General features: G+C 36.9%; 1 protein-coding gene across 3 annotated transcripts in view; it reads right to left on the bottom strand.

Moving 5' to 3' along the window:
- Nucleotides 1–20,354, bottom strand: part of LOC105381784 (carboxyl-terminal PDZ ligand of neuronal nitric oxide synthase protein) — an 85,513-nt gene that overhangs the window by 10,290 nt on the left and 54,869 nt on the right. The window contains exons 1-4 of one of the 3 annotated variants that reach the window (XM_038121744.2): nt 15,981–18,390; nt 9,916–10,144; nt 8,049–8,173; nt 2,214–2,438 (exon numbers count right to left, since the gene is read on the bottom strand). In XM_038121744.2, coding sequence (XP_037977672.2) covers nt 2,214–2,438; nt 8,049–8,173; nt 9,916–10,144; nt 15,981–16,766 — 1,365 coding nt within the window. In that variant the 5' untranslated portion in view covers nt 16,767–18,390. Of the gene's footprint in view, nt 1–2,213; nt 2,439–8,048; nt 8,174–9,915; nt 10,148–15,980; nt 18,391–20,354 lie in introns of those variants that run through there. The other 2 variants (XM_038121752.2, XM_038121757.2) reach the window with 2 other exon arrangements.

Raw genomic sequence — 20,354 nt, 5'->3', positions numbered from 1 at the left:
ATAGGTGTACACTGAACTAATATGACTGGCGTAGGTACTCTAGTACATTATACTTCAAAGTAGGTATAATGTTTTTTGGTTTTTGTCTTAGATTTATAATTGAAGTTAATGAAAACGATGATGAAGATGAGGATGACGACGACGATGAACAAGTTCAAACAGAGAGTGACATGGAAATTGATTTATAAAATAAAACACTTTTAAATAAATAAATTCAAATTGCTTATTCTGAAGGTAAACATCCAAATTTTAATGCTGTCAAACTATAAATTTTAAGCTAAATATGACATTTACGGGAACGCTCATAGAATAAAATTTTACTTACGTCAGAAATAGTTACAAGCTATCGCGAGATTAATCCGGGCACACTTTTCTACGTGTGTAGCATGTCGTGCTACCTCGCCCCCGCCACTTCTTTCACCCCGCAAGGAGGGTCGCCAAGTAACTTGCCACATTATAAATGAAAATACGTAACGCGACCATTTAAACTGGACAAGAGAGCGTGACATTTTTATTTTTTATTCGCCATGTAAAAAGGAAGGAGGAGTTTCTTAATTAATCTGTATGTATATTTTTATATTTACTTAATTTATGTTATAAAAGTTTTTATACATATAGTTAGTGGTTAGTGACCTGACTACTGAGCCGATGGTCCCGGGTTCGATTCCCGGCTGGGGCAGATATTTGTTTAAACACAGATATTTGTTCTCGGGTCTTGGATGTGCCCGTAAAATGGCAATAGGCCCGCCCCCTATTACATTGGGACTAACATACACTCTGGCGAAAAGTGGGTGCAGCAATGCACCTCTGCCTACCCCGCAAGGGAGTACATTAGTACAAGGCGTGAGTGCGTGTTTTTTTTTTTTTTTTTTTTACATATAGTTAATATCCCATTCCACAGGGAAAGACATCTGATACAGACAAAAACTACCCTTATTCGAATGTAATCAAGGGCGTACCCAGGATTTCCGCTAGGGGGGGGCATTTCATACCTGTTTCGAGATGATAATCGGTCGGATCGGGTATATTGAAACAAAAAACCGGCCAAGTCTACTTACCTTTAGAGATAGTTTTCCTTTTAATTTCGTCATAATAATATGTGGGTACCTACTACATCCGTGATTTTTTTCATATTACGAACTCAGCTTTTTTACTTTTAAGGTACGGAACCCTAAAAATCACCTTAAAATATTATGTATGTTTTCCCATTGTTTTGAATTAAAATAACTACAGAATATTAAATCTGGCTGGTAAAACTTTAATTTAAATAAATGATTTAAAAAAGAAAGTATTTTGGTTTATGTTCTCAACTTTTCAAAACGCGGGGCAAATAGCCATACAAAATGCCCAATGTCCTTTGTCTATAACAGTATTTTCAATAAACTCACTGTTTTCTAAATAATTGCGATGTACCTACGCTCATCAGACATAAACCTGTAAGCCTTTCTTCACCCATGGTGCTTCTAAGCCACGTTTTAACTCTTCGCAGCGTACTGAAGGACCGTTCTACGGTCGCCGTGGTGCATGGGATAGTGCTTAAAATAGTCAATGCCTTTCTGACAGCACGGAAAAAAATGGCTTTGTTGAACAGATCAACTACTTCTATGTTGCTTAAAATCATAAGGGCATCTGATAAAGCCTTCTTACCCATAAGGTTCAGTTTCCCTACACTTGAAAGGCAATATATTGCGTCTGTCTTGCGAACCCAACATTTAAAAAATCATAACTTCTCTTCAGAGGCGTTTTTCTTAAAAGTTAAAATCCTAATATGATCAGCTAGGAAATGCCTATTTTGAGAACCTAGAAATAATAATGCCTACAATTTAGAAGTTACTTAGCAAAAAGGTCAAAAATTGCCTTTCAGCTGGGCAGCTGCCCCCCCCTGCTCCTACCTGGGTACGCCCATGAATGTAATAAAGGGTTCTCTCAGATGTCTTTCGCCGTGGTATGGGATTTATAATGGTCATATTTCTGAAATGATTCTGAAAGTTTAACATGCGTTAAATATGATCTACCTATCATGATAGAAGGCGCAATAGGGATAAGCTGCTTTCAAATTTATAACACCTATAATAGTCTATTGCATTGGTTCAGACTGGGTGGCAACAATAAGAAATGAAGAACTGGCAATATACTCGTATTTCTATCGGCTCGATAATAAATTTACCGTTACTTTATTCTCGTTTCTGTTAATAAGTATGTATAATACTGACTTGCGCCTCGCACCGCGCGGCTTGTTCGGCGGCGAGCTGGTCGCGTAACAGGATGAGTTGCGCGACGGCCACGCGCGTCTGTTGCGCCTGCTGGTCCAGCCGCTCGCGCAACAGTTGCATCTGATGTTGCGCGGTGAGCGGCGTGGACGCGTCGCCGCTCGTGTCACACACCTCCACCTTCGTCACACACTCGGGCAGACTAAGCGACACGCCCGCCGCTGAACTCTGAAAATAATAGGCGAACACTTGATACGCGATAAAACTTTGTTACAAAGTTAGCAACATGTTGATATATCTTGTGGAGCTGAGGCGTTCTAATGAGGCCGGGCAAGTTCGCTGGAAACATTTAATAACACACGTCGCGTGTCTCGTCAGGAGCTCATGTTTATGGGTCTGCATCGTCCCAATTAAAATGTGATTTATCTGGCTTTATTGGTCTATAACTCCAAGACCCATTAATATAAGTTCTAGTTAGCCTAGAATAGCAGACAGTGATCTGTGTTGAAACATATGTTGTATCCTATGTCCTATCACATCAAGCTGTGCGGGATATTCGATGCGGATAAGCGACGATCGACAATATGCCAAGCGCCACTATCTTGATTGAATGAATTTCCATTGGGCAATGCGATTTTAATACAAACAGATTTATTATGAATCCCGGCAGCGTCCGATCAATCAGTTAAGGGGGAACATAGGAACATACGGGCTATGGGAAGTAGCTGAGGTACAACGTACTAACAATAACAAACACCGTATATTTTTTATTTTATCTTGTAACCGATACAACAATAGTGACTCCGACATAACATTCACAGTCACTTGATGTATCGGTTCAGTACCTCTTGGTAGGCTTAAGGTGTATCAGGTACAGAAAAAAAAATACTACGTTTGCACAGTATCCAGCTTAAGTATTAAGTATTGCCGACATTCAGACGTATCAAAGTTTCATATTGTCTAAATAAAATTTTGTTGCACATTTGTCGAAACTCAGTTTCGGAGCCGTTGAAAGAATAGCCTTTAAAATATCCATTCGAATGCAAATTCAAATTACATTAGCATCCAGTATGTTTAATCCACCGGGCGTTGGTGTGCAATGCAAACTGTCTGGTAGGGATAATAAGGTATAGAGACTATAGAGTGTTGCAAAAGTGAAATGGCTGGCTCAGCATCATTTTGAACATCTAGGACTTTTGCTATTCAATTCGCGTAAAAAATATCTACATTCGTTACTTCATAAAAAATAACTTTACTATTAGTAATTTTATTATAGGTGTGTTAGTTAGTACATATATTAGGTATTATTGACTGATGCCTCTTCCTTTGATTAACAACTACCTACCTAAATAAACTTTGGTTCGTATGTTTCGTATGTTATCAAAAGGCCTGCTGCTATTCGTTATTCAACGATTTCTCTCAGCTAATGAAAGGCAAATAGGAAAACATTATTTATGCATGTCTAACTTCATTCTGTTCTCCGTTTCTGATAATGAATAAGAAAAAATATATATATAACTTGAGAAAATTCCTGTAAGAAATTAGAAACCCAAATGTAACTGAGTAAAATAAAGTTAACATTCCCTACCTATTAATTCATCAAGGAAAAATATTATATTTCATTTCAAAACGGAGTGAGACAGAAGAGGAAATCTTATTATTGTTGTTGTCTGTTGTAATTTCTATTGCGGCGGGACGTGGCCGGGGTACTAAAGCCTTCCTTGATAGAGCTACACTAATCTCCACAAATCCATACAGTCCCGTCGATTCATTATTGCTACCACGTAAACGTACCATTTCAGTCGGCCTGAAATACTCACAGTACCAAATGCGAAATTTGGAATGAAATGTTTTCGCGGAACGTAATTTTAGGTATCAAGTCGTGTATGTATAAGTATATACCTACATTACATAAGTACGTTAAGCAGTTAGGACCACAAAAGACGTACTTACACGGTATCGGTAGACGGTTCATGATGCTATATGCCAACCAGATTAAATCTAGCGTGCAAAATGATATATTAACAGTGAACCGAAATTTCACGCGATAAATAATGTATAAGTAAGTATGAGTGGTTGTCTTTACGTGATGTTTGAACTCTCAATCGGATCGATCAGTAAACCAGGTACACAGATGTTTTAGGAAGTCATGAATACTGATAAAGCCAAGAACATTTTTTTTTGTTAAGTACCTACCTAGCTACCTACTATAAAATCTTCGTTTATGTTTCATTTTATCATAGTAACAAGTATCATCAGTCTATTGCAGTGTTTTTCAACCTTTTTCATGATGCGACCCCCCTCGGAGGAAAAAAAATTTCGCGACCCCCTTGACCCTTCGTTATTTTTTATCATGTAAGTAAGTATACAGGGTTATTGGTAAGTAGACCTGATCCTTTCAGGAGGCGATAGAGGAAGTCATTTCCAGTCGATTGAACCCTATGAAAATAAAATAAAAATAAATAAAAAAATGCATTATCCGAAAGTTTACCATTTCTAAGATATTTAATATTTTTATTTAACTTTTTTTTAACTTTTTGGTGAGGTAATTATTGTGTCTAATTTAAGTCGAATAATGCACATGTATTTGATTATTTTAATTAGTTTATTAAGGTGTTACTTATGCAAAACAACCAAAAAATTATTGAAAAATGGGTAGTTTTTAAATTTTAAGCTTAAAGATTTGGCAAAAACTTAAATATTTAAATTAAATATCATAGAAATGGTTTAGTTTCAGATAATGTTTTATTGGGATCAAGCAACTATCACCTCCTGAAAGCATCAGGTCTATTTATAAATAACCCTACAGGGTGTATACAGTGAAACTATAAAGTCCTGAAATTAAATGAGGGCGCAGCTATCTTTTATGTAGCAACCCTATATAGCGAAACAAAACTGACTTTGATACTTTAAATTTTGCCTGTGACTACCTACCCTATTTCTGTTTTTAAAAACAACTTACCATCCACAAAAAAGCTCATTATTCAAGCTAGAAGGTGTTAATATGAAGGCTAATAGTGAAACCAATAATATTTATTTAGATAACGTTATTACAACTGTATAAAATATCCGGATTTGTTGACGAACGGCACACATATTAAAATCATCAATTTCTCTTTTTAGACGGCCTGTTCTGTTTCTTCCAGGAGTTAGAAATATTCCATTTTAGAGCCCTCTTTTGCAATATGCCAGACGGTACTGTCCGATACTCCTATACAATAAAATAAAAAAATGCTTATTTGAAAATACCATTAAATTAAGAAAAAGAGAGTTACAGAATGAGAATTTAGTAAGTAAACAAAAAATATAACTTCAAGTATCACAATGTTATGGTTTGACTCAACTTAAACCAGCTCAAACCTACAACCAGCTGTATGTAAACAATGTGCGACTTGGGCTCAAAACCTAGGTTTATCGATAAATGATGCGTTGGTACTGATATAAAATGAATTATTACAATTTGTACAATGTTACATACCCGTCATAGATGCTGTACGAGCGTAAACATCCTCCAAATTCGACAAAATGTGTCCAGCTTCATGTTCCGCTAAACATTGTATTTAAACTCGATAAATAACTTCCCTAGCTTGACTACGAATATTTTTCTTCTTCTTCTTAATTGCAAACAAGCATAAATAGTTGTTTTTATCTAGATTATCCTAATAATTAATAAGAAAATTGCAATGATTTCAAAAGGAAGGATACGCCCGTCAGAACGTTTTGTCAAAAGAAACTGGCACCCGCGCGCTGGCCCTAATTTCATACAAATTATGACAGATTTATGAGGTTTTAGGGCCAACGCGAGGGTGTCATTTTCTAGAGCGGTTGGGCCTGTCCTTACGCTAGTAATATATAAGTCAATGGAAAATTGAAAAAACAGCCAACCGCCAACTGCCATAAACAATTGTTATGACTTTTATGTTTCTTTTCTAATGGTGCCAGGCTCCTGAAAATGTTAGTTCCTCAAACATTAATTTCATGAATTAATAGTTTCACTGTATGTGAATCTTACAGTATTATTATTTATGGTGTCCATGATTAATTAATAAACATTCATTGTCTTTATTAATATTTTTTTACTTAAGTACCCAGTTTTTTAGATTTCTGGCGACCCCCCTACAGAGGCTTCCCACAGAGACCCACAGGTTGAAAAACACTGGTCTATTGTAATCAACAAACTACAGCAACCTAGCAACGCTACCATTTCCATTCTATATATTTCAGCAAGTTACATATATTTCAGAACTAAAACGTTCGATTCGATTACCGCGTCAACGGTAGGTACAGTCAGCCTCATGAATAAGTAGATACGTATACACATTTGTACCAAGCTTGTACCATGGTCCATGACAAACTCGCAAAGCCAATTGTATTTACTTAAACACATAAAAAACTGTATTACTTACCACAAAAACAAAAAATAAGCTTTTTGTTTGATGTTTAATTAATGTTTAAGTGTGGCTTGCACCAAACATTTCAACGCAATTAAATCAATTGCTGTCTTGTAGTATAAATTATACTATATTATGTCAGAGCAAGATATCATAGATTTAATTTTGATTACCTTTTTCGTGCAAGCCACCCTAAAAAGTTAAATTTTTGACAGATTTATAAACATCAGTTTTTGTCGTGAAACCCTGACAGTTTATTTACTTGACAAGATACAAAAGTAGATTATCTATTTATGAAGCTGACCGTACTATTACGATAGTGATTTATTTATCTACAGTCGGTTATGATGCGGGAGGCGTAAACAAATGCTCCTCTTTTCGGTTATCGCCTATATCGATTGATGAGTAGTCTTAAGTGAATTTTTATGTTATTATGTGGCAGTTTAATGTATCGGCTTCTTTCAGAGAGCTTTTAGGCTATAATGTTATCTTATTTCTAACCCTATATTATTATTTAATCTCAATAACTGAGACAAAATGTCGGTCGGTTTCTGGTCTATTGTGTAAAGGCTCCAATATGAGAGTTTCTACAAAATCGGATTTGATCAAAAATGCACAGAATAGCTCAACTTGATGTCTTTCTATTTCGACCTACCTACTTGAATTATTAACTTGGGCGCAAAAAAAATATATTTACAGAGAAATGTAGCATAATTTACCAAACTTTTTCTCTTTCTTTTTGAAGTAGCTAAGTAATATTATATTCAGGAGTTCTTTTATTTCATTAGAGTAAGTTTTTTTAGTATTGAAGTCTCAGGATTTGTATAAATATTTGAATTTACTTACATACATAAATATAATATTTTAGCGGAGCTTAATAAGTTAAAAGCAGGCGTGCTTTCAGTGGGTGGGAACACTCAGCTCTCATTAAAATTACAGCAAGCAGCTGCTACGTTTATAATAATTTTAACAAATGAAAAGTGGCTCCGAAACGCCTTCGCCGGAATACTCATATTCTCAACATGTTATTCAAAGTTTTGAACCATACTACCCCTCAATATCTCAAATGTAAGTTTCATTCATATGTCCCCACGGTCGAGCGTTGAGATCTACCGATCATCTGGTCATAATAAGTCCGTACCTGGTTAAAGCGATAATCCCTTTGTCTTCGCCGTTAGCGGGTAAAACTACATTTGACACCTACACCACTCAATATATAAAGTTAACCTGCAATCGGAGCATGCCTCACAATCATCATATACCTATACACGACCTCAGCTATACATCTACTGTCCCTAAAGTGCACAGTGCAGTCACTTGTCTTCAATGTTGATAAATTACCTATCTATACCTATACCCATAATTACAGGCTCTGCCTAGTTTGGGGTTGGATGGCCGTGTGTGAGATGTCCCAACATATTTTATTACATATTATATATCATATTACCTGCGCGGGTCGCCTCGGGTTGGCCTTCCTTGCGGGTGGCGGCAGCAGCTCGAACTCCGGCGGGGGCTTGGTCTCCACAGCAGCAGCTGCCTCGGCCTGAGCCAGTAGCGAACTCGCTCCCGACTCTGCGGACAAACCTCACATCACACACTGCCGGGCCAAGGTGCTTGCAAGACATGAAGGTTCAACGGCGTGGAATTCGCTATAGTTGTAATTCACCGCTTTGATCTTGTCAGTCAATTAAATGTGTAAGTAAAATTATACTAAGATGAGACGCAAGCAGAATTTTATACTTCTCTAACATTAGCCAATAATTTAAGATAATTTAAATGATTGTCACTAAGTAAATACTCTTAAATGGCTGTAAGTGGCCACTTTATTGTGGTTACACTGCAATGCCATTACTTTGTGATAGATAACTTTGATGAAATTGTAACAACATCAAAAACAAAACTGGCTATCCGCTCGAATTCGTTTTAGTTTTAACACAATTTCACAAAGCGCTGGCCGCTGCGTGAAAATGTAAGGGCTATTTCACACAAATCGCTTATTCCTCTCAAATTTACCGTAAATGAACACACGGTTAGGGCTTGCGCGCACTGCGATTTTTGGAAGCATGAAATTAATCGCAATTGCGACACGATTCTTAAATGCGCGCACGGATTTTTCTGCGATTTTCGCAGCACGACTTAATTAGTGTCGGAACTGCTATTTTTTTATAGCGCGACTAAATGTCATGGCGCGCAGACGCAAACGAATGATGATGACTGGTACCTATCTACAGACAACTATTTACAGAAAGTACTTACGTATGTAACAAGAGAAACAACATACTTATCTAAACATTATCAATAGAATAATTAAATTATCCATTTATTACCTTTTGCCTCACATCAAATAATATTTAGGTAGGTAGTTACGAGTACGAGTAAGTACCTGTAATTAATTCTCCCATTTACTGTGCGTATAACATGTTACTTTTTCATCCAACGTGATTCATTTCTTAATCGTGAATAAATAAACTAGTCAGGTAGTACGGTTTCATTACTTTTATAGTTTGACAGTTATAGCTTCTTTACGACACACAGAACTCACAAAATACAGTCAGATTTGTTCAGATTTATAAAGAAACGTACTAGCTGGGTGAAGAATCCCGTATGCATAGTCGATGTAGGTACCCGTATGTAAAAGTTATCTATCATATAGTAATGATATGAGCACTTCAATAATACATGTGAACGAATACGATAAAACGGCAAAGAAGAAGTTCTTTTTAGAAAACGAAACAACTTCTTCAAGTAGTGAAAGAAATTACTACAAATAAGTGGTAAAATTATTATGGTTTGGTAAATAACATTGTGTACACCACTTAATGAGCCAGTGGTGCACCACTTAGGTTGCATGTACCTGTTTAAATTTGGCATTTAAAAAATACGATCGCAGTAAACTTCGAAAGCAGTTATAAAACACATAAATAAGTACAAACAGTAGCACAGCAATAATCATAAACCATTCGCAAAATCGCTGAGCGAAATATAGAGTTGTCGCGAGCAAGACAATAATTGGGGTAAGAAAATTAGACATCCGACTTGGTTCCCTCTACCCGATAGAGAGGACACCGCATTAATTGGATTGTCCACTCGGCCAGCTATGTTCGGATTAATCTGTCCGGTAGCCCCGGGCATTGAAACATGTTCTATGCGATAAAGCTGCTTGAGTCCCGCACCATTCAATTTTACACGAAGTGCAATTTATATGGGATTCGATGAGGTAGGGGGATTAGGCTGGGAAAATGGAAGTTGATCATGTAGGGTTTATTGATAACATACATTGTTGGAAATAGTTTTATAAAATGGTAAGTAGGTACCTTTGAAAGGCAGGATGTCGCTGCCGGTGTTGGAGGGCGCCGGGTCGCCTCGCGCGGACACGTGGTCGCCTCGCGCGGACACGTGGTCGCCGCGTGCGGACACGGGGTCGCCGCGCGCGGACACGCTGGCCGCCTCCGCAGCCTCGGCCGCCTCGCGCTCCTGCCGCTGCATGTTGTGGCACACTTCGAATGCCTGCCCCACCGTCCGCACGATGCGCATAGCTTGACTCTGCCACAAAAAGAAAATAATACAGAAGTATTCTATTTTTGAATAACAAATTCGTGGACATCGCAACAATTTTGCTGCTGGCTAATTCGCGTACAGGGACTTCTAAATGTCAACCCCGCGTTGCCGCGGCATGTTGTGGTGGAACAAAATGGTTTATGTTTTCTGTTCAGCTTTGAAGTTGAAATAAGTTTGGATAGCGATAAATCTTACAGCGTAAATAAGCGTTTAAACATTTTTAGTATTATAGACTGAACATCAATGAAAGGCAAATCAAAGAGGATTTATTTAGTGTTTTCAGGCTCTAGTTTTGAAATCGATATGATGCAACTTTAATATTTATATTTTATTTATGGGATTTATGAGTTACATACTACCAACCTATAGGGCAAATTAACTACTTCGGGCATCACATAATCTAGTCTAGTCCTTTGTACGTAATTTAATTCTGCTCGTGCAGAAGCATGTCAACGTTGATGTCCCGCCTCACCTTTACGGTCAGTAAACTCAGTAATACATCAAATAATAGTACAAATTTTAGCGAAATAAAATATAATTAAGTCAATAATATAAAAAGAGACGTGCTTTTTTCTATGGCAGGTATAGTATAGGTACTTGTATGAAGAAGAAAAAAATAAAATTGCAAATTTAATGCAGGTTCAACTTAAAAAAAAGGTAAGCAATCAGCCAATTTCTAAGCTAAGCTACGAAGTTTAACACAAATATCCTACAGACAGAGATACTCACGTCAATCTAACATCTTCCTTCTGTAGTCATCACATCAAAGGTTACAAGTGATGGTCACTGTTGGTTGATGAACGTGTAAACAAGAAAACGGATCGCCGTGCGAAGACGGATAATAGGCTAGTTTCCTAAATTTTGATATTTAGTTAGCGTTGTAAAAAGATAAATATATGAGACACGTATTTTTTAATATTTTAAATAAATATAACAATGTTAGGTAGGGACATAAATGTTATATAGGGTCTGGCGACCAACGACACGCCTTCCAACATAATAATAATGTAGGTAGTCGTCACGTCACTGCCCCCACCATCTACTTAACATTGCACTATAACTAAGGATAAAGTGGTTTGATAAAATATAAAAAAATACGTGTCTGCTAATTTTTCATTGTATAAAATACTTGCTCTATGGAAACTACCCTATTCAACGAGCGCGTCTATTCGGCCGTAACATTACCTGCTGCAAGTTCGCATTTAATAATGATTTCGGCCGAGACCGCGGCCGGCTAGTGACCACGCTCGACATAAATAACTCCTGGAATAAGGTACAAACAGAATAAAGAATTAGAAGTGCAATTCGGTGGAACCGGAGTATACACGACGACCTTGGACCGCGGCCAGATATCGACAAGATATCCAGCAGAACGTGCATTTCTAATAAGAGCTTACAAATACATACATTATACTTACACTGTGTTGTATTATTGTATTCTGGTTCATGTAAAATTGTGTGAGGTGAGTCCCTTAGTTTTGGTGTTATAAGTTTCTCGTGTAACTATCTATGTGTTTCGTGACTGACAAGTCCAAATCTTGTGGATGGATTTAAAACTTAACATTTTTGAATTTGAATACAAACATATAATTGTATTTCGTTCATAAATATAATTGTATTTTGTTTAAATTGGTCTACTTTAGATGTCATTTACATATCTGATAAACGTACCTAGAGATGAAATCATCTAAAAATAATACGAAAGAAATAACGATTTTTTGGAAATAAATTATTGATGGTTCGGTTGTCCCAAGAAGATTTCGCCTTCAGAAGGCTTTTTCTGGAAAATTTACCTATTGGCATTACTTATTTAAGGACAAAATAGAACTTTAGAGTCAACGTTTATATCATAAAGATATATACTTACCCAACAAATATCGAATTAGTTATTAGTCTTAGGAAAGGCCATATTATTATTAGGGGAGACCGGAGACAAAAGTAACAGCGGGTCGAAAGTAACAAAAACTCTGTAGTCTTCCCCAATAGCCGAAACGTCGCCGGCGACCGCTGGTTGTCAGCTTGCCCTGCCCCCCGCGCATGCTATCATTTTCCGCGCCCGAGCCGCGGTGCAAGTTTGTGTTAGTGAGTATTTCGTGATTTTACACATCAAAAGTAAGTTTTTTGGTATTTATTCATTTAGTGTTTACGTAGAATTAAGATGCAAAGAACCATATGACTATTTGTTCATTGATTCATTAAGAGATTGTCTGTAGCATGTTATAAATTGTTTTCGAATAACGTGCTGTATTAAAGTTATGACGCCTGATATTAAAAAAATGGGGATGGATACAAAAGTAACAGCTCGCAGCAGGACAAAGTTACTTTGGTAAGTTTGCCATGTCACGTGGATAATTTTTATTTTTTGTTGTTTTGATTAGATATTTGTGCCATAATATGTACAGTTTATCTTAAGAAGTTTTTTTTAGTTTTGTTAAAAAGTTATAAGTTTTTTTTTAGTTTTGATAGTTTTTTATGAAGTTTTCTTAACTAAATTATTTGATTGATTTTTTTGTTCTTTATTTTGAATCGTATTTATAACATTGGGCAGAATTTATGGGTTGTTACTTTCGACCCATGCCTGTTACTTTCGCCCTGACCATGGGGTCGAAAGTAACAATTTCCCTTTTTTTTTGAGGCTTTAAAATTGCTAATATTCGTAATGCATTAAGTAAAGTAATAAAGGATATTTGTAGACTATAGACGAAAGTTTTATGTGACTATATTTATTTTATCGTAAATGTTATTAATAACGAGAAATCAGACAGAAACTACAAACTGTTACTTTTGTCCCCGGTCTCCTATTATTGCCCGGAAAAGTGGCTAAGCAAAGCTTGTTTGTTCATTTATTATACATTTTAAATCTTTGTAATACAGTAAAACATTCAGGTTTATTTCTACTTAAAAATGAAAAATGTCCCCTTTCAGTGAAACGAGCAAATTTGAAGAATTAAGATAGTATGCCTGCAGTGCCCGACTTATCTTTTCACCCTGTACAATATCTAAGTTTATATCAGTTATATCAGTTACAACAAATGTTATGTAGGTAAGTTTATAACACCTCGCCTGTAGCAGTGTATAAACTTGTCATAACTTTACATAGCCAGGCACTCGTGGTGACAGGCCTCAAGACGCCATTGTGTAAACTGCCTGGCGCGGTGGTTTATTCAACAATTACACAAGCCTATCTGCAGCGGGCGCCAGCACGTACCCACTCCCAGGGCGATTCGGAAACAGAAACATCCGCCCCAGGCCGCTTGTTTGTTATTCAGAAACTCTTGAGTCTTGAGTCTCATCTTCATTTAAAAAGCTCTAAGTAGGTATGTTTGAAAGTACTTTTAACATCACATTTAAAAAGCTCTATGTTTGAGAGTGACTTGCACCAACTTTTTAATCGTAATTAAATCTATTCCTGGCTTGCTCTGACACTATACTGTCAAAGGAAACAAGCAATAGATTTAATTACGATTAATAAGTTGGTGCAAGTCACTCTGAAAGTATATTTAGTAAAATTCATTTATTTACTTATAATTATTAAAGGCGACACAAAAATTGACAAAAAAACCAAAGCCAATTAAATGCTTCGGAGCAAAATAATTTTAGGCGTTACGTAGATTGTAGATGTCATTTTAAGCACTAATTTGCTTGGATTTAACCCGGTTTTTTAAACGAAACAATACTATGTAAGTACTTACAAAGTTTATCGCAAAATATATCTAACTTGACCGGTACTTACAACGTTTACTTTATTATTTAACTTAATATTATTATTAAACCTCACCTCCTACCAAGTCATAAATGAGGACGAAACTCTCAAAAGTGCCGGCGGAAAACTCCGGAAAAGTTTGTAGACCGGCAAGTTGGTCATCCAGTGACAATGACCTTTATGTCAGTCGTAATTTTTGGCTACCTCATATCTCGGATACGTTAGTAGTCTATTTTCGTAGCAAACGTCATCGCTCGTCACTATAACCAGAGTGAGGTCAAAGAAATGTGGTTAATAGCGGAAAAATATAAGACACGAGGTAACTGCGAGTCAATCTTATCGTGCACTCTAGAATTTTATCTACTGTATGGAATAATCCGCTCAAAATGAAAAATATGAAACTAGAGTTTGTGTGCTCGTGGAATGAAGAAGCAGACTTGTTGGCGAGGGACTATTGAATAAATAATCCCATCATAAACATAAATGTGAAGCGGTACACACGATGCGGGGGTTCACAGCGGCGCCGAAAAAGGGTTAACATCTAAACGAGTGCCAAGATGATTTATTGAACTGATTTAAAATTGTGGAATCAAGTTAAATTAAGTCTTTCGTTACTTTATACAATGATTTAAAAAATATATAATTAAATCAGATATACTTAACTCAATATTATTAAATTGTATTGATACATTGTTAACGACTGGTGTCATAAGATTATCCCTCTGATGTCATGAAGTTAATAAGGGATATGTTCCTATATATGAAATCTTGTAAACTTTAATTAATTTAATCCAGAGTTATGCCTTTCATGGTTAGGTATTCGTACCTTTGATGATAAAATAAAGCTTTTCATTTTGAATATAATTGTATAGTGTTTATATACAAACTTAACACAATACGAACAAACAATGTTAAATTAGCAAATCCTTTCACATGTCTACGTCAGAAATGTCGAGTAGACAAATTAATTAGTGAACGTGAAGTACGAAGTACAACTAAACAAAATTGTCGGCTAAACATAATAATATTTACAACTAAAAAGGCGCAACATATATCATCATGCGATGTTGGACGCTTGAGCATGTACCACGATAATAAATTTAACGCCCAGTGTATTTGTAGTTATATCTAGAACTAGACGACGGAAGTGTCACCCTGTGATGATAAATAAATTGTGAGTGAAAATATGAAATTGTGACGTCACAAAAAATGGCGCGACTGGTGGCGGGCCTTGATCTTTGATTGTGACAGAGGAAATCAAAATAAACATGGAACAAACCGTGACGTAGCTATTCTCAGAGGCTAGTGTTTGATAAATTTAAAATGTTTATAGGTTTTCGCTTTAATACGTGCGGTGGCGGTGCGGATTGTTTCGTCGAGCATACGGTTAAGTGCACAGTTGACGTAAACAGCTTTAATGTTTCCGAGCGCAGCCTGTAGATTGTGAAACCGCTTAGTTACAAACAGCGGCGGCTGTCAGTGCCTCTGTATGAGTTCACTTCACGATTCAATTTATTTTTCACCTGAGACTTGAAACTTTGCGTGGGTGCGTAATGTAATTTCTCACGATTAGATAACTTTTCATGATTATTTAATTTAATTGGTGAAGCAATTTGGACTCGTTTTAATATTTATAAATGTTATTCATTACAAATTAGTTCCCAAACGGCCTTTTGTGCGGAGGACTCTTGAAAAATTAATTGAATTTCGCTGGAATTTTAAAATAGCAGTCGAATTTCTTTCACTCTACTTAGTAAAAATATACCTTTATATTCTTTTAGTAGGTAGTTTTTTACGAAATGGTAAGATATATTCTTTTGAGTGGAGATTGTTGATCAGCCAAGCAAGCATCCTCGCAGTTACTATCAAATTTTCTGATTACCTTCGTATTACCAGAAAGCCTAGCACGGGGCGCATTTAAGACGTTACAAAAGTTCTTAGATACGCTCGCTCTTGACTTGACTACGCTCGTTTTGCGCGATGCAAAACTTATTTCACGTCGTAAATGCGCCCCGTGCTACAAGCCCAGGTTTTAGGAAAAGTTTCAGTCATACATATAGGTACATACATATATTATCCTGACGACTGTAATCCCCAAAGGATGTTAACTATACTGACCTCTAGATCCGAGTCTTCAGTAATGACGGTTGGAATGGGTTCAACTTGCAAGGAGATCCTCTGAGGGCGGCGCGAGAGGCTGTTGATGCCCATCAGCTTGTGCGTGCGCGCCGGCGCCTGCGCATGTTCCTCCGAGCGGTCCAGTATCTCCGGCTCGCGAAACGAAAGCTTCTTCCGAGGCTTCTCTACATTTTCGTGTACCTGTACGTCGCTGCCATTACTTTTAACACTATTAACAACAAGTTCATGCCTCGGGACGCACACGTCTTCGGCGGAATTGTAAACATTGACTGGCTCCAGAGGAAATGTCCTTCGATGGAAGTCTTCGACTTGCTCCGCTAACAAGCGTTTGTCGGGTCCTAGCGAGAGCGGGCGCGGGCGGCGCGGCGCGGGCCCGCACTCGTCGATGCGGCTGCGGCGCGGGCGGCCCAGCGCGCTGAACTCCGGCTCCGAGCGGCTCGCCGGCAGGCGCTCCTCCTTCGCCCGGCTCTTGTCCCGAGACGAGTTCCGCGAGAACTTCGGCCGGTCATTATCCTGATGTTTTGGTTTCAGGAGCGTCCCTAGCGTGGTCCTCGCTTTCAGTATCACGTCGGTTGGCAAGTGTTTAAGGGCGCGATCGCTCTTTTTGTTTTTCCCGTTATGGTCCCTTTGATTTGACATGGTTGATGAATTATTCGTATTGTTGCACATATATGTGATTGATCGGAACGTGTGGCACTCATGCCGGCGGCGGCGGCGTGGCGCGCGAGCGAGGCGGGCGGCGCGCGGCGACTGGCGCGAGAGCATGGGGCGGCCGCGCGCGCATGGCGATGGCGCTCTCTACACAAATAAACTATAGTTGCTGACGGACGCCCGTCGTCGCTCTATCGTGTTATGACAGCCAACTAATAACATGACGACACCCAGTGTGAAACAATAAAAGGATATTACAGACGATGTCATAAATCTTATTTTGAACTAATTATACACAGCTATGCCTAGATATAGCCCAGTTCTGATCGTGATCTATATTATCACAGAATATAGATCTATAGAGGAAGGGTATGATGATATATTTACCATCATCAATTACAATATTTTATTAACTGCAACAGATGTTGCATGAAATTACATGAAAAGAACCTATCTACCAGTAACTTAGTAACATGGTGCCACGCGCGCCTCAACAAAAAAAAATTAAGGACACGTTCTTTTAATGACTACCAATTCGCATACAGAATAGTGACTAGTATTAATTTAAAATTGGGTAAAGGTAATTTTAGTCTATAGCCTTAACTGTGACATTAAAAAAACTTAAAGCTACATCATCAAGCTACACTGCGTTTAGCGGTCTAGTCCCTCGGCAGAAATTTAGAACTTTTGAAGTTATGACTAGTAAATTTTAGTGTTATATACCCGAGTTTACAGTTGTGACATGTCTGTAACTACGACATCTATTATTAAGAGTTATTAGAACTAACAACAGCAATAATAACGTAGTTAATTTGTATATTTAGGACCAACAAGCCAACAGCAGTAAACTGTGAATGAATTAAGATTAGTTCTGGAAAATCGGATTCATAGTTCCAGAAACGGTGGAAACTTCTATCTTGTTATTGCGTTGTAATTGTCAATAAATTGATTAATAAACATAATACTGTAAAATATTTACTAATTAATATAACAACAAACAAACACTGACGCCTTGTACTAATGTACTCCCTTGCGGGGTAGGCGAAAAGTGGGTGCAGCAATGCACTAATTAATATTTACTACAATATAATTAAATATTTCCGTGATGACAAGGAAAGAGCTTGACTTTGGAATCGGTTCATTAGTTTTTGAGTTTATTCGTTATATGTAAGTACATTTATAAACATTCTTCCTTACAAACTCACAAATATATCCATATTATAAACAAAAAAATATCATACAAAATACTTACATATTATTAATATAAAAATGACAATTCAATGCATAAATTGTACACAAATCTGAATATTTTATGTGCTCCCACTGAATACTCGTCGAATCTCGGGTGCTGTGGATGTTCAGATTTGATTTTAGAATTCATGTACCTACATAGATATACTGTGAAACATTTGCATGCAAGTACACGTGCTCCTTAGGGTTCGATAGATATGTACACGCTGTATTCATGCCATCTCTACGTTACCGAAACGATATTGAATTCGGAATATATTCCGAATTTTCCGCAGGCAAGCCAATTAATTATGTACCCGACATACTGACTAACATAGAAAGCAGGTCAGTAGCTTTGAGCTCTGATAAATATTGGATGATTAGGTATTAGACTTATTTTAGAAAGGACGGCGTTTTTTAGCGATTACAGAGTTGGTGCCTGAAATCGTTTATTACATTGAACTGCGTTTGGGATCAGGAAGATTACAGGAAGAAGGAATTTAAATCATAGAAAGAGAAACTGAGTAATGTCTCATACGTTACTCAGCTACTATGATTTATATGATTTCGTATAAGCCGACAGCTCACTACTACTAATACAAAGTAAAAAAAGACTTGCGGGTATAAAAAGGAAGTATTGGGAATAAGGAAAATCAAAATACCATTACCTTCTTTTCTTACGTAAATTAAAAAAAAACAATTATGAAAAACCTTTCTGCACTTGTACTAATTGACAGTGAACAGAGGAAGAATATTCATAAATAGTACAATGTATACTGAAAATTCCTGAAACAGAGCAGATGAAAACCCTGTAAAAGTTAATAGATATCCCGAGGGTCTTTTCAGAAAAACTTATCGAATTGCCGGCTAAGTTTGAGACAGGTATTGTAGGGCTGACTCAGACAGATGCCAGATTTCGAGACAAAGAAGGATGGTCTAAATCAAACTGTCAACTACAGATAAACGGCTGACATGCGGCTGACTGCCATAGCATAATGATTATGTAGTATGTATGTGTGTAGGTACATACATACATACTACACATGGATGTTCGAGTATATGCTTCTGAAAAGTATGTACTGTGCAGCGAGCATAGGATTCGATACTATTTTCGAATATACACGAAGGGTCACTTTTACCAAACGCTAAACGTATTTAAATCAAATTTTAAATACATTTTGTACTAACTGACAGACGTATGACAGGCTACTAAATACGTTTAGCGTTTGGTGAAATTCCACCTAACATATGGAAAAAACAAATGTCACTTTTGGAACTAACTTTGCCTTACATTTTGACAGTGACAGTTGACGATACGCAACGTTAACGGAGGATTGAAACTTGTGCTCACGACTCTGTACAGAGTAGGTGAATAAACATATTATTATGCATAATAGTATTATGAAGCTGAAATATTTTTAACACCAAACATTATAAGGTTTTACAATTATACAGGGTGTTCGGCACATGGGCCGACAAAGTTTTTTCGGTGATACAGGAGGTCATGGTAAGTATTTTTTTATTGGGATTATTATACTCGGGTTGTCATAATACCTCCTTTATTGTCATTAGATGCTCAGCAGGAACCATTTCATTATAGTGTATAGTACCTACCTATATTGCAATATCGGCATGGATAGGCGTCATCTTATGAAGCAGATGTTACAATATAATAATTACCTAAGATTTTTTTATGTACACTTTAACATATTTTTTACGTAGCGTAGCTTCATCTAAAGATAATATAAAATATCCGATATCAAAGAACCTTTTTCCATTACCCTTTTTAACTAACTCAGAGTAAATAAAAAAATATTGCATAATTATTATTAATTATTATAACAGTACATAATTAATACCTTGTAGTACACACCCTCTTTAGTCATGCAAATCTTTTTTAATCTTATTCTTAAATAAATCATATCATACACGACATTAAGCTTCCCTTATAAATAAACGTTATGCGCTTTCATCACCAAGCGTACAATTTTTAAGCTAAGCTTTACTATTAAATAAATCTGCGTCATATAAATTAAGAACCACTTAATAAGTTTAAAAGAAGCTGTTTACAAAGAAAGTAAAGTATAAGCGAAGTTTTGGAGGTCTTTTTTATATTTATAAAGTTTAACAGTTATAGCACCGTTTCCTTCTTTGTTTAGGCGCCTGAGGTTCTGAACGTTTGTAAGTGCCTTTTTGTGCCCGGATTTTAATTACGACTGTTGCTTAATGCCTGTAACTCGCAGGTCGCAGTTTGTTTATTCTCCGCACCTCCTGTTTTCGGACGCCAGATTTAATTAATTTAATTAAAGGATTACCTTAACTTTCGTATGGCACAGCGCTGATAATTTTAGTTGTTTGTTGCAGGATTTATTTCAATAGTAAAGCTTCGTACGTATAACAAACTGAAGTCTTTGGATTTATATTTCCTGTAGTGCGATCCCGAATAGTTTTGACCAGTTTTGACACTCTTGT

This window comes from Plutella xylostella, chromosome Z, assembly GCF_932276165.1.
Source record: "Plutella xylostella chromosome Z, ilPluXylo3.1, whole genome shotgun sequence".
NCBI classification, from domain to species: Eukaryota; Metazoa; Arthropoda; class Insecta; order Lepidoptera; family Plutellidae; genus Plutella; species Plutella xylostella.
The sequence above is the reverse complement of the archived record's forward strand: the minus strand, read 5'-3'. Positions and strand labels throughout refer to the sequence as shown.